Raw genomic sequence first — 15742 nt, 5'->3', positions numbered from 1 at the left:
AGGTTGAAATCCTTGTTAATATCTAAAACACAAATAACTCTGAATTTTCAATATGTGCCATTAATTTTAACAAAAAGCATTTTCAACTCTTTAGCATAAAGAATTGGGAAGACCGATAACATTTTAGTTAGGTAAGCTACTTTTCCAAACTGTTGATTAAAAACCAAATATTAAAAGGATAAAACTTGACATATTGTAGCTCCTTTCTTTACAAACTCACTAACTTTAATGAATAATATTTGGGAGGCGCTATGCTAAGGACATATCTGAATTATGTATTTTTTTCAATCACCCATGAGGTACCACATTATTATTCCCATTCCACAGATGAGAAAGAATTTTCCTAAGGTTCCACTCACAAAAAAAGCATAAACACTGTTGATTTTTTTTTTTTTTACATGAACTAGGGAGACTTTTTTGAAAGTTTATTTTTATTTATTAACAACAAAGAGCCACAGAGTCTTCCAGATCACTAACGTTCAGAAGCTCCCTTCCAGAATCCTATCAGTTTCAAGTATCACAAGCTTCCACATAAATGTTATTTTATTTAACATGCAAATAGTTCCCTAAAGGAGAGCATTTTAAGCCTAGCACTTTAGTCCCTAAGGATCTAGTTGAAAAGCCAGACAAGCCCTTGAACTTTATCAAGATAAATCCCTGGCATCCACTAATCACCACAGAGGATCTTCAAATTAGATAAGAGCAAGAATTTTGGCATGGGAATGAACACAAACACCTTGCCATCCACAAAGGCCCACAACCTGGCAGCCTTTCAGCAAAGTTCCACTCATGTAAGCTGTTACTCTAAACTTTCCAGCTATTGCTTGGGAATTGATAATTCTTAAGATATGAGGAGAGTTGTGATTCCTGACACAGCATTCCAGAGATAAACACATGATCAGAGGGATGCTTTGAAATTCCCAAAGATATTCCAGCGGTCTACAGCTGTATGAAAATAGTTTTCAAAAGGTGTCTCTTGCTAAGAAAAAGAGGGGGTAAGCAGAGCAGTTGGCTTGCCATCAGACAATATGCTAAATGCATACCAGACATGTAAGTTCCAAATAACATCCTGAAAAATGCTATCAATAACATTCCCCTTTGTTTTCAATAAACCCCTTAAAAGGTTTTACCTAAGTATGGTTCCCTAAGTAAGTTTATATATAACCTACTCACTGAAGGCATCACTAAGGCATAGTTTAAATACTACACTATTTATAAAGAAATATATGCCAAAATATGAAATTTGGGAGAATGATAAGAAAACAACTTTCTTTGATTATATTAGTAAGATATATTAAAATTTAAAATCGACCCTCCCTTATTCACTTCTGACTACTAAATCTAAGACTAATACAAATTTAAATAAATTATAAAAACTGACAATATTTTAAAAACCTGATCATTTATACCTCTTCCCACAATCAAAATACAGCCATTATTATTCACAATTTGATATATATTTTTGAGACGTGTGAACATATATATTTTTTTCTAAAGATTATAAATTCCAAACTATTTTGTACACTGCTTTTTTTCATTTAATAATGTATCTTCCATATCATTTCACATCAATAGTGTTCTGCTTTTCTCTGTTTAATGGCTGCATGGTATTTATCATATGTACAGAAATAAAATATGTCACCAATTCTTCATAGATTAGCAAGTATGTTTGTACTGCACATTCAAATGACAGGGTCTACAGTCAGTCACCATGGTTCAAAATCTTAGCTCCACCACTCATCAGCAGAAGAGCTTACGCTACTTCATTTCCCTCTGCCTCAGTTTCTTCATCTGTAAAGTAAAGATAAAAACAGTATCTATCTATTTACCTATCTATCTACCTAAAAATGCATTTGGAATAGAACTTCACACAGTAAACTCAAGAGGTATTAGCTTAATTATGAAATTCCTTTTGCAGAAAATATTTATACTTGTATCTTTTGTATAAACTCCTAGAAGTGTGCTAAGTTTACATATTTTAAATTTCAATTAATACTACCACTTGTCCCTCATATAAATTGTACCAATATACCTTCTCAACAATATTAAAATGTTTCTTCAGAGGCTCATTAACTCTAGGTATCATCTTTCAAATCTCTGCAAATTTAAGCAGAGGAAATTATCTCTTGGTTAACATTTATTTCTTTCATTATTTAGTGATGTAGACCATCTTTATATAGTTACATATTAACAGTATCTCTCTTTCTTATACGAACTACCCTGTTCTTGTCATTTGTCAACTTTTCTATCAGTTAAGTAATTTTTTGATGCAAGATTTATAATTTTATTGATTGGTTAGCATTATACGTATATATGGGGAATACAATCCTTTTGTCTGTAATGTAGTTCAAAAATTTAGTGTCTATATATATATACATACACACAGAAAGTAGCAGTAACTGAATGTATCACTAGATGTGATAGCTAAGTTTTTATCTATTGAGTGATTTCTTCATGCTAAGTCCTACAGAATAATACATCCTCAATATCATTTCACATCAATACATACTGTTCTCTTTAGTGGCTGTATAGTATCACACAACAAAAGGATAGGGAAACTGAGGCTCAGGAGGATGAGGTAACTTGTCCAAATGCACTAGTAAGGGATAGAGCCAGGACTCAAACTCAGATATGTCTGATTACTAAAGTCAGTATTTTAACTCCTGTATTATAAACCCTATTTTAAAAAAAGAAAAAGACAACATTTGATTCTAGCAGCCACTGTATCTATAATGTCATATTATAGATATACCAATATGCTATTTATCTTGAATTTAGACTGTCAATTTCATTATCCAGGAAACTAACCTAACCTTTAAGTGGTAGAAGGAATAAGATAACAGGGGATGATGGCAAAAGATTCTCCATTAAAATTATATGTCCCCTGTGTTCTTTCAGAGCGTCTTAATTACCATAAACAATTTCAACCAGCTTGGATACCTAATGTGCCCACATGCAGCAAATCTGAAGTAGAAAACTAGAAGATGAGAAGAAATAAAGAGAACAGGAGATGCAATGAAGTAACACCCAGACAAAGGGAAATTAGGATAATAGAATCCCACTGGAAGGGAATCCCACTCGCTAAATCAGAAACAAGTTGAGCATCAAAATAAATAATAACAACAGATTATAACACATTAACTAAAACAGGAAACCATAGGGCCAGATAATTAATGAACAGAATGCATCTGATGAGGATGACACAGTTTCACAGTAGTAGCTCTTCTCAAGGAGTACCTTAACAGCGGAGAAACCTAGAAAACACCATTTTAATAAATGATCAGAATGAACATCATCAGTAAGGAGTAAAACGATGTACCACATGTTGGAATATAACAAGAAGAAACAGTGCCACTTCTTGATATTCCTGCCAAAGATGCATTAACTTGAATCTAAACCTGAGGAAACATTAGACAAACCTAAAGTGAGGGCCAGTCTACAAAACATCTGCACTATCATCTCTGATGTATCAAGATCATTAAATTCCAGGAAAGACAAAGGAACTATTCTTCCAGATAGAAGGAGAATAGAAAGAGACAACAAAATACAACGCATTATTCTGAACTGGACCCTTCAATAGAGGGCATTATTGAGACAACTGGTAAAACTTGAAAGGTAGTTGAAGAATAGAGGTAGTATTTTATCAATGTTAATTTTCTTATTTTGATAAATGTATTGTGGTTATATAGAAAATACAGAACAAAATATTCAGAGGGGATGGAGTATTATGTCCCTTTCCTTTCAAATGACTCAGGAAAAATAAAAGTTCTTTTCACTGGCTACTTCCGTATAAGTTAGAGCTTGTTTTCAGATAAAAATATTGATTTTTGAAAAGAATATGTTTAACAACTCTTAATACATACAAGTTTTGTACGTAGAATTTCAAAAAGTTTAATAATACATAAAGAAAATCAGGTAAATTAGCAAAAAACTTCTCAGGGCAGTAAAACCAACAAAGTCAGGAATCCATTGTCAGCTTCCTCAAGCTGTCAAGACTCTGAACAGCTTGTTGAATTCCTGAGTCTGCTGGAATCCATAGATTTTTATCACAAAGGCTGGCACAGTACTGACAGCAAGGGAGTGAACGGTAGTCATTTGTGAGAACTGGTGATTTGTAAATTTTAACCAATGAAATATTTAACATACAACTCGCCAGTGTAATATTAAAATTATTTTTAAATCGTCCTATTGATATGTTGATAAATAAAAATTTGAAATGGTATACAAACCATACAACAAAAATATCCTTGTCGTTTTTACAAACTAGATTAAAACATTCCTTTTTAATGCTGAAGCTATAAAATGTAGCAGGGTTAAATTCCTGTTTACCCTTCAAATCTTTATACTTTATCAATACAAGCATACGAAAACTAAAAACTATTTACAGTACCTGTCAAAAGATCTGAACTGCACAGGTTGTTCCACAGACAGATCGCTAAGAGCTCCAAGGCAGGCTGGGGGCAGAAGGGCAGGATCCACTGTGACTCCATCTGCTGGTATGTTAACCAAGCTTCGGAGAATGTCCTTTACGTTGACATTTTTTGAAACTGGAACTGATGGCGCAGTCTTGTTATCCAACTCATTTCCGCCATCATTTTTGGTTTCCTGAGATTTATTGACTTCTAAAGAAAGAGTGCATAGCACCTCACTGATGGCGTCTGGGCCTGCGCTGACCCCTGGAGAGGATGGAGGGGGAGATACATTCACGTTGCTTCCTAAGCCAGTAGCTGTTTCCTCCCCAATGCCTGAGTCCTTCCTTCGAGCAGATGATGTGCTTTCAGATTCTTCTGCTGATGCTGGAGTTAAGGCGCTGAATCCTGCTGGTGTGTTTTCTACATCTTACCCAGAAACAGAAGAAAAGTACAAATAAAAAAACTGAAAACCAATTTTAAAAAGGTACATTCGGTCCTAAAGTCATCTATATTATTTTAAATTATGAAATATACAGCACATTCTAAAAGGCAAAAATAAATTACATAATTTATAAAATGTACTGAATAAATGTACCTATAATCAAAATAGACGGTATAATAAAATAAAACAGCAAAATACCTGCGAAAACCCTCCAAACTGAACATGACATACCAATGGATAGCAAAACAAGGCTGAAAGCCACTGGCCTACAAAAGTCCAAAATCCGTCGGAGAAACTACAAGGCTCTTCGATAATCTAAGTCTACTGGAATACACACTTCACCAGGTCAGAGCAGATTTGTCTTCTCTACGTAACACTTCCTCTCCAGCATCTGTCCTAATGCCTGGGCCGACACAATGCTTGGCAAGTAGTAGGCGGTCAATAAATACTCATTTCCAACTTTATTTCCTGCTGCTCATGCCATCACACATTAGTTTACAACAACAAATTACCTGCAATCTGCTGAATGTGGAACAATGTTTTGGGCTTCTGTACCTTTATACATTGCCATCTCTTTGACAGTAACCCCGAGACCTCTACCTCAAACATGGTGTCTACTGCTACCCCTCCGACACGCACGAATAATTCAATGATCCTTAAATAATGCAATGATCCTTTTCTCTCTTTCATTCCCTCCAAGCAGGCATTCACTCCGTTCCAACAAAATGCTCCATCTTACTAAATCCAAGTCGTTGGTTCTCAGTCCTAGCAGTACTTGACAAAGCAGCAGTGGGTGCTTCTGGTTTTTCATCTGCTATCTCACTGGCTGCTCCCTCTGAATTCCCTTCACATCTTTTTGTCCGAATTTCTTTTTTTAAGTGTGTTTTTCCAGGACCCATCAGCTCCAAGTCAAGTGGTTGTTTCAATCTAGTTGTGGAGGGCGCAGCTCACAGTGGCCCATGTGGGGATCGAACCAGCAACCCTGTTGTTAAGAGCACCGTGCTCTAACCAACTGAGCTAACTGGCCACTCCTCTCCCTGACTGCTTAATTGCGGGAACTTAGTATTCAGTTCTTAGTCCTCTTCTCTCTCAACACTTGTTCCCTTAGTAATTTACTCTCAAAGTTTTAAATACCACTATATCGAAAAACAAAGAAAGCTCGGACTGTTATATGTAACTGCCTACTCTATACCTTCTATGTCTAAACAACATCAACACATTGAACACTGAATTTATCTTTCCCTGAACATGTTTTACCTTCAGTCTATCCAACTGCACCTTATAATGATTCTTGACTGTCCTTCATCTTTCACATCACCACACCTAATATTTTAAAATCCTGTTTTCTCTACCATCAAAATATATGCATAATCTGACTACTTACTACTCACTAGCTCTATAGCTATGACCCTAGTCTACCTCTCAGTCATCTTGCCTGGATTATTGCAATATCCTCCTGACTGGTAGTATTATGACACTGTTATATTAATGAACCTATTGGCCCATGCTTCCTGGTATTCACCTCCTTGAATCTGGGCTGGGCCTGACTGACTTGAACCAATAGAATGAGGCAGAAGTACACGGGGCTAGTTCTGTGCTCAGGCTTTAAGACGGTCTGGCAGCTGGTACATTCTTGGAGTCCCCAAACATCTCTGTAAGCAATCTGGCTACCTTGCTGGAGAGAACATGGAGAGAGGCCATATGAAGAGATACAGGAACTCCAAACTAATGGAGGAAAACCAAGGAATTCAGCTGAGAACAAGCATCAAGGCCCCAGACATACAGTCATCCCATTCAAGGCATTTCAGTCAGTCGGCCCCAGCTCTTGGCAGGAATGAATCCTTACCACTGTGCCCTGTCCAAATGGAATTCAGATAATCATGATGACAAGACTAAAATAGTTGTGGTTTTTCCACTAAGCTTCAATGTAATGTGTTACATAGCAGTACATAACTAAAACACTGGATTTTCCTTGCTCTCTAGGGTGTATTCTCAACACAGAATCCTGAGTGTAACTTAAAAACATTAATCGTAATTCCTATATTCAAAACCCTCCAATAATTCCCCAATATCCTTAGAGTAAAAATCCACATCCCATTTCCCCTCATCATATTCCTGATATTTTTTCTCTGTTTGATTATTTTCTTTTCTTAGTACTTACCACCTTCTAAACTACTGTATAATTTATTTATTACATGTACTTATTTGCTATCTTCTCTCACTAGAATACAAGCTCCATGAAGGCAAACTAAACTTTTTTCTTTTTTTTTCTCTTTTGTTTATGAATAAACCCAAGTACCTAGTAGATACCAAATGAATATTTATTGAATAAACAAACAGCCTCTGTTGGGTGGCAGCTACTTCTACCACCATAGTTGCTTCTTTAACTATACATCTATAACTGGCAGTTTCTTCTGTAACTCCAATTATTACAGTTATTTGTTAACAAATCTGTCTTTTATAAGAGAATATGAGTTACTTATTCTTCGCAACAAAAGCTTAAACACAATGTTTAATACTTTATGTGCAAAGAATAACATCTTCTCACGTACTTCTTAATCAGATAGCTCATTTATAGAACAGAAATCATCTTCCAATTACAATTAGCTACACGGGACTTAAAATATTTAGTTATTAATAAAAATAAGTGTATGCTCTCACTCTATACATAAATGGATTTAAATTCCAGAATCAATGTTTTATCTATTTTCAGTAGGTAACATTTTACTTGAACTTTGGATGCCAAGGGATAAAATACAGAAACTTACCAGAGAGTGATAAATTCACACTTTCACTACCAGTTTCCTTAAATGACTGGCTACGCCTTTCATTCTGGGGTTCCAAAATATCTCTGTACTTTGAGACCATAAGAACAGAGATAAAATATACAACTGCCAAGGCTAAAAATTGAGCTTGTTTGCTATCCTCCTGGGGAAAAATAAAAGTAGTTGATCATGCCATTATCAAATAACATGCTTTATTTTACATGATGCTATTTAAATATAAAACTTGTTTACAAATCTTCCTATACATGCAGAAAATAATAAATTCAACTGAGCAAAAACCAGACAAATGCTCTTGGAAAAATGCCCATAGATGAGAGGCTTTATGCTTGTGATACATGGAAAGGAAGACGTTGGCTCATTTTTCAATTAAGTAACTCAATCTGAAGAAACATGTCTTAATATACTTCATAATATTAATCAAATAGCAATTATCATTATATATGAATAACGATTTTTACTTCTAAATTTTAGAATTAAAATATGTAAAATAATCACAATAACAGTTTTCATAAAAGACAAACATTCCAGAGGAAAAAAAGTAAGGGTATCAGATACATAACAGGATGCCAAAGGAATTCCTGAGTATTTTAAATAGTACAGACAACCAAGTGTCCAGGATTGAAAATATAGTTTCTTCCAGAAAGAAAAGGACAAACTAGAGCGGCCTCTAAAAGAGGTCCAGGCCTCATACTAAACTCTACTACAGATTATCTATGCAGCTGTACATCAATGACCTTTTCATCTGGTCCAATTCGCCAGCTTCAAAGGGACCCTCCACACATCACTGCCCTGATAACTTTTCAAAATAAGTTTAAACTTAATTAAAAAAAAACACTCAAACTTGTCCATCAAATCTTGAAAACTAAAGGTACCTCAAGTAGCAAATAAATTTAGGATAAGGAAAACAAAGAACATTGCTGCCTACTAGATAAATAAATGGAAACGAATGGTAGAAATAAAACCAAAAGTTAATAATTAAAGTTTTGGACACAATTTCAGGGAAAAAATGAGATATCAGGCATTACCTGAATATATCGACTTGATACATTACACATATTTATAATCTGACAAGAATCTATGGTACTTTTTAGGTTCATGTGTAAAAAGTTATTAGTCTAGATGGAAAAGATGAATATACGATTTTCCTTTTTTATTAACCATCCTTTTCTCTAGACATGCTTGTGTTCTTCTGCCACACAATCCTGTCATCTGGTACGATAACTGATGCTAATGAGATCAACATTAAAAATGTAGGCAAATAACTGACTTGGTCTTAATTTCTTAACTCATTATAAATTATTTATGCCTATCTAAATCTTTATTTAGCCCACCGATATGTTCAATGTTTACTAACTAAACCCCTGAAATCAATTGTAGCTTTTACTGAATATGTCCTGTGAATCAGGCACTATGCTGCGTACTTCATATAAGTTCCTTAACCCATTTGAACAAGATGAGGCCTAGAAAAGTTATATAATTTACCAATATCCATACAGCAAGTGAAAAGCAAAACTGACCTCAGATTAGAGTGATTAATAACCTTAGCTCTTAACCTCAACACAGTATTTTCTTCATATTCCCAATCTTACATCATTTCCTTTTTTCATCAGTTTGCTTATGGTAGAAGAGGCTCTGGGATATCATTTGGGGAATATGGACTCTTTTCTAAAATTCCTATACAGTGATTATGTAATGTAACTTTTATAATTACAAAAAAAAAAAAATTGTGTTACTTTAAAAAATGACATGGTAGATACAAGAAATATTCTAATTCTCTTTCCAAATACTGTGATGTAATAGCTTGTTAGAAAGTTTTAAAGGGCCAAACCATATACAGCCAGGGTTAGGAGTTTTGATTTTAAGTGTTATGGGAAGATATTAGAGAATTTTTAAAGAAAAAGAGTTATACCATCCATTCTAGATTTTTAAAATTATTCTAGGAAATACAAAGTTATGGGGCAAAAGACTCAATACCTGAAGGAAAGAGAATGGGAAGACAAGGAAGCAGCAATAGTTGGTCCCAAAATAAACCACAGTCAGTAGATTCAGAAAAAACAAAAGTTGATGGTTTCTTAATTAAAGGAGTAATAACAGCTACCAAAAAGCAAAACAAAATGAGACCTAGGGGAGGCAGTACAGCCAAATGGTTAACATTAAACTTTCAAGATTCAGATTCTCTAGATCCTTAACCCATTGCCACCTTTTACGACTTGCTTGATCTTAAGCAGATTATTTAACATAATACTATCTTTCTTGTAGGATTATTGTATGAATTAAATGAGATTATACACATAGAGCATCTAGTTCTGTGCTTCACACATAGTAAGTGTTCAATAACTATTAATTGTACTATTAAAAATTGTATACATGTATAAAACTTAGTGAAGGACTCGAGGACTAAAACACAAGAAGAGGGAAAATTAAAAATTGAAGTTATAGAGTTTATGAAAAAGACATATAATATAGAACATCTAGTACTTAACACATAGTAAGTGCTCAATAAATATTGATTAATGACAATACTCCAAAACCTGGTAAATAGGATAACAAATGACTTTCATTTTCATAGTTATGCTTTCTTATACGACTGTACAATTTCTACATGAAACTTGGCTAAAATCAGTTAAAACAAAACTGGGAAAGTGGGAAATAAGAATCAGCTAAGAGAATACGTGAAAGAAATGTTATAACTTACGATGTCTCTGAAGACAACTGCCCTAAGGCGATTAATATCCATGTCTTGTAAGAGCCTGTCAAAATCTCTTACTGGAGATATACCACCAGTCACCATGTCCACTGGACTCTAAGACAAAAAATATATACATATACATTACACAGATATTTAAAGAAATAAACATAGTATTCCACGAACCAGAAAAACAAAGCCGTAAGATTGTTTATCCCTGTTTATTTTTTCTACTTATTTCCCTGTTCTTTTTACGGGTGTTGTGATAGAGGTATAGAAGCCATGAAGGAAAAAACAAACTGCATGTTAACTCTAACTCACCAAGTACATGAACTATAAATTAACATATTGGAAGGGAAAAGGTATCATAGACACAAGAAAAGTAAACATTTGGAAAAGCAGACAAGATTAAGTATAAGCAAATCTTTACTGTATGCACAAATATTCGAACGTTATGTCCACAGACTAAAATAACTATTTTAGGACCTCTGTCACATTTATTTAACTTTATGTTGAAATAAACAAATAAATTTAAGATCTTAATCATAAAATAAAAGTATGCTTTTTTATTTAATTAAATATTCTGTAAGCTTACCTTTGCTGCAGACTTCCCCATAGGAATCAGGCTATGTATTGATTTCTGGCCTTTTGCTGCATCTCCTCTAGCTTTCAGTTGTGAATGCTGCTGACACTCTAAGCAATTCCTTACTGCCACTGCACACACTGTTATTTATTTTAAGGACAAGATCGGGTAAGAAAAGAAAATTATCTTTATGATTACAAAACTGATAAGAATCACCTATGCAATACAATTTACATAAGATTTTATTTGAAACAGATTACCTTCAGCAAAAGTTCTTATAATGTCCTGGACTTTATCACCAACCTACTGTTGGTTTTCTGACTTTGTTAGCTACCGTTAGGGCCCACTGCTAAGAGGGAATCAACTCAAGAATCTTAATAAACAGGCTACTGTTTCTTAGGCCTCACCTAAGCTACCTGCAATGATCTTTCATTAAGGGAAAGATAGGGAAGAAGAGAACTGAAAGAGAGGTGGAAAAAAATAAAAGCAAATCACATTGCAGGAACTAGTCTATGATAATAAACTTCTATTACCTTCTTTAAAGTAAAATAGTTAAACAGGAAATTGGTGTGTTTTTCTTATAATGTATTATTACAGCATGATATTAATAGAGACTGATAGACAGTATAGAATTTATAGGGAATATTTATTGGTTCTACATTTTACTGGCTTTCGTTAAAACTGTTTAAAATGTGGGGAACAGAAAAGAGATTGTGATTAACACATAGTCCAAAATTACCTCTCTCAACATCTCACCAACTGGGCAGCTACTTGGGTTTAGAAATTAATTTTTAACTCTAAATGATGAATTAGGTAATGCACAATTGACTATAAACAGCTCGACATCATGTGGTCATCTCAGTTCCCAACTAAATCAGTAGCATTCAAGGTCTGAACAAGAGTGGGAGAACAAATTAGAAACCAAACCACAAACTTAAGTGGGAACTTTAAATACCACTATCATAGGGCTAACAGACATTATTGAGAACAGAGAAGTATTCAGAAAGGTGCCAAAAGATAGCAACAAAAGTCAAAAAAAAAAAAAAAGAGGAAGAAGGGAGGGAGGCAGGCAAGAAGGGAGAATATGGAATACAACTCTATCAGATTTGGAATCAGGCCCAGGAAAATCACTTTTATACTACTTTTGTCACAGGTTGCATAAAATCAAGTTTGGGTTTTCATGACAAAGTTAAAAACCACACAAGACTGCCAAGTGTCAATCAGTGTCAGTATCCTACCTTCTTCCCCCAATCTCAGGAAAGAACAAGAATGAGAAGACCAGGGATCAAAACATTTGGATTATTACCAAGCTTACCATATTCTACTAATACTAAGTGATCTTGAACATTACTTTCCGAGTCTCATTTCCATATGTAAGAGATGGTACTAGGGAAGATTGAATTTTCTCTTTAGTTTCTTCTACAGCTATAAAAAGGAGGGCAATACAATATTCCCTAGCTTCTGAATCTAATACCTCTTGCTATATATAGTGAAGCACTGCTAATGTAGCCTTGTATTGTCCATTGAGAAATGTACTTTTTTTAGAAAAGTGGCAATACTTTTTAAATAGCATATACGAAAGCAGTGGAGTCTAAATATTTCAATTACATTACCAATAGCAAGTTTAAGTATGCTATGACAGAGAAAGAGTAGGAACACTTGTTAAACAAACCACTATATTCAAATTCCAACTTCACCAATTACAGGTTTTCAATTTTGATGTTTCCTTATTTCTCTGATCTCAATTTCCTCATGAATAATTAAAAAAAACGACTGCTGACTCACTGTGAATATCAGCAATAATGACAAATGATGGTAGTCAATAAATAATAGCTTGTTTTGTGATGCTCACCATCTGAATCTTTACTTAAAATTTTAAAACTTTCTAAAAATTACACCAATGTCATTAGAGCGTCCTACGTTTAAAAGTACTTTGAATAGCATTCTGAAAAAAAGTAATCATTGTACTGAAAAAGACTAAATACAAGTATGTCTCTGTTTATATAACACATTCTTGCTAAATATGAGAAATATTTCATTAATTAGATTTTCCACTTCTGATGTTATATTTTCATAGGTGCCTTATTTCTGATCCGTCTTCATAAGCTATGGTGTGTGATGGTTTTGCTTTCATTTCCTGGTCTCCCTCTCTCCATCTGCTTCTCTCCATTTAATATGCAAATCGTTAACAAAGTTTCAGTATTTACAACTAGATACAGGAAACCTTCTGCAGTAAAAAAAAAATTTTTTGTTTCACCTAAGGAAGCCCAGATAACACTATAAATTCTATTCATGTATTTTAACTTTTACCTAAGGAAGAACTGCCTCCAGGAAAAGAACAGAGATTTAATAATTTTATTAACCGCTTTAACAAATTAGGCCACCTTATGTGGATAAAGGTTGTACCTGAATGATGCTAGTTTAGAACCTTGTTACTCAAGTGTGTTCTAAGAGAAGTACCATAAACATCACCAGAGATTTGTCAGAAAGAATTTTAGGCCTAATCCCAGACCCATATACTCTGAACTGCATTTTAACAAGATCCTCTCAGGTGATTACGTGAATGAATTACCTTAAAATTTAAGAAGCACTACATTAGAACAAAAGAAAATGATTAGGGAAAGAGGGCTAATGCTGATCAGAATCAACTTAGCAAACTTTTCAAAACATGTCCTTCCACCTCTGTCCAAGTTCACAGCTATGACTGTAGCATACGAGGTAGCTAAGACCTTCACTCTCTGCAAGTTAAAATATAGCGCTTGACAAATTCACTAGCACACATTTGCCCAACAGGAGAAAGACAATTTTCAATTGAAAATGTCTGGATTACTGGAAATTTTTAAAGTAACTTCCTAACGTATGGATTTTAACAGCTCACCTAAACGAAGACACTGCCGTAAAATTCCTCCCGATGACATATTTTTTTCAGCTTCAATTTCGGTAAAGCCAAGAGAACTTGCAAATATAAGCACATCCACAAGACTGATTATCCTTTGCAAAAATGTCACAGAGGCTTCTATTGAAAGGCCCTGAGTGGCTTCAATATTTTCCAGCTCGTGCTGTAAGGAATCAAGTTTGACAATTACATGGATATTCTGATAGAAATCTCTTTTTATTAGACACATTCTCTAAAGTCCTAAATTTTACAAAAATCCAGGCTTTTGGAAATCTAGTACAACAGAGTGATTTCCTTATCATTTCATCTAAAAACAAGGCAAAAGAAACATACAGGTGAGACACCTTCAATCATATTCACTAGCTGACTCATCCCTAAGAAATCAACATTCGTTTTAGTCCTTTCATTCCTGTCGCTTTTGATTTACAGCACCTATGATGCATAGTAACCACCACATTCAAGTTTTAATCAATAAAGATGCATAAAAAGTCATGTTTTCACACCAATTTTATATAGTAGTTAAGTCCTTACTGTAGCCGATGTAGCAGCTGAAAGCAATGGCAGTATACCCCCACAAGCCATGACCATATTGTCCATCACTTGAGAGATGAGATGAATTGTGTTGTGTACAAAGATGACATTATCACTGCTATTCACGAAGTCCATAACTGTCTTTGTTGAATGGCTGTCCAAAGATAAATGATGTTTACTGATAAAGCTAAAGAAAGGAAATCACAATTTGCCTACTTGAGGGGAGGGAGGATAAGAAGGTTCTTTTGCTTCATCTTGAAAGCTTGTAAAGATAATGATGCAGCAGGCATCTAGGGGTGTATACTTCCTCAGAAGATGTAGACCATTCCATATCAGCAGTTACTATCCAAGCCCTTTTTCCGTGCTGAAACATAAATGCTATTCATCTTACACTTGATATAGAAAATTGAACTAAATTCTCTTTAACTAGGGACAAAACAGAGAAGTCACGTGGCAAAAATTAAGAGATAAATGGTGGTAAATTTGAAAATGGTGCTATTAAAAATGAATTTTCTACTAACATTTTCTTAGATAATGCCATGAAATGCTTTTAAACAGAATAAAAGTAGTATACAAATAACAAAACCAAATTAGGCACTTTTAAAATCATAAACCATACATAATAGAGGATAATCTGAAATACACAGATTTCTAATACCAAAAATACACTGGAGAATTGGGATGTTATATGTAAATCCCAATTTTTTTTCAGTATTTCTAGCAGTAAACCCATTTGGGAGATCTAACTTTCGGTGATTTATATACTATAAAACATGCCACAGGAAATGTTCAGCAAATTTTTGAAAGAAAAAAAATCTGATTTTCAAGTATTCGTAATCCAGACAGGGTAAGTCATTTTAATAATGGGGAGTAAAAGTTAATTCAATAGAACTTTACGATAGAATAATTTATATTCTATTTTTTAACCAAATATCTGAAATTAACTGAAAATATTAACTATATAAATTTCTTTGAAAGCAAAAGTTTATATACATCTTCTATAACAAACTTATGGACAAACCTTCTCCACATTTGTATATCTGTTTCTATCGAAAATAACAGATCAGTGAGCAATCGTTGATGCATCTGAGACCATTTGAACTCGGGAATACGAAACACAGATCTGGAATCCCTCCTTTGCCCATTAACAGCATCTGGGGCTACTCCTTGCCCTGAGTGCTCCTGTTGCCTTGACGTCTGATACAGAAAAAGAACAATAAAACAAGTTCAACTTCAAAGGAAGGCATTAATAAGTAATTTAATAGCCTCTATGCAATTCATCTATCAAATACATTTTAGGATACTAGGGAACCAAATAAGAGAAATATTACCAATAAATAACAATATTTTAATACACTTAAAGGAAAGTTCTCAAATGTGCTCAACTACCACAATTCATCAATTAG

At 34.1% G+C, this 15742-nt stretch overlaps 1 protein-coding gene across 2 annotated transcripts in view; it reads right to left on the bottom strand.

Annotated features, from left to right (window-relative positions):
• LRBA (LPS responsive beige-like anchor protein) overlaps positions 1–15742 on the bottom strand; it is a 561748-nt gene that overhangs the window by 424498 nt on the left and 121508 nt on the right. For both annotated transcript variants that reach the window (XM_019722880.3, XM_019722903.3), the window contains exons 24-30: positions 15358–15533; positions 14337–14490; positions 13788–13968; positions 10922–11049; positions 10336–10443; positions 7623–7782; positions 4391–4838 (exon numbers count right to left, since the gene is read on the bottom strand). In XM_019722880.3, the coding sequence (XP_019578439.3) occupies positions 4391–4838; positions 7623–7782; positions 10336–10443; positions 10922–11049; positions 13788–13968; positions 14337–14490; positions 15358–15533 (1355 nt within the window). The remainder of the gene's footprint in view (positions 1–4390; positions 4839–7622; positions 7783–10335; positions 10444–10921; positions 11050–13787; positions 13969–14336; positions 14491–15357; positions 15534–15742) is intronic.

Source organism: Rhinolophus sinicus, chromosome 15 (genome assembly GCF_057876585.1).
Source record: "Rhinolophus sinicus isolate RSI-liver-muscle chromosome 15, RSI-T2T, whole genome shotgun sequence".
Classification (NCBI taxonomy): Eukaryota; Metazoa; Chordata; class Mammalia; order Chiroptera; family Rhinolophidae; genus Rhinolophus; species Rhinolophus sinicus.
This window is presented reverse-complemented; position numbering and strand designations above follow the sequence as displayed.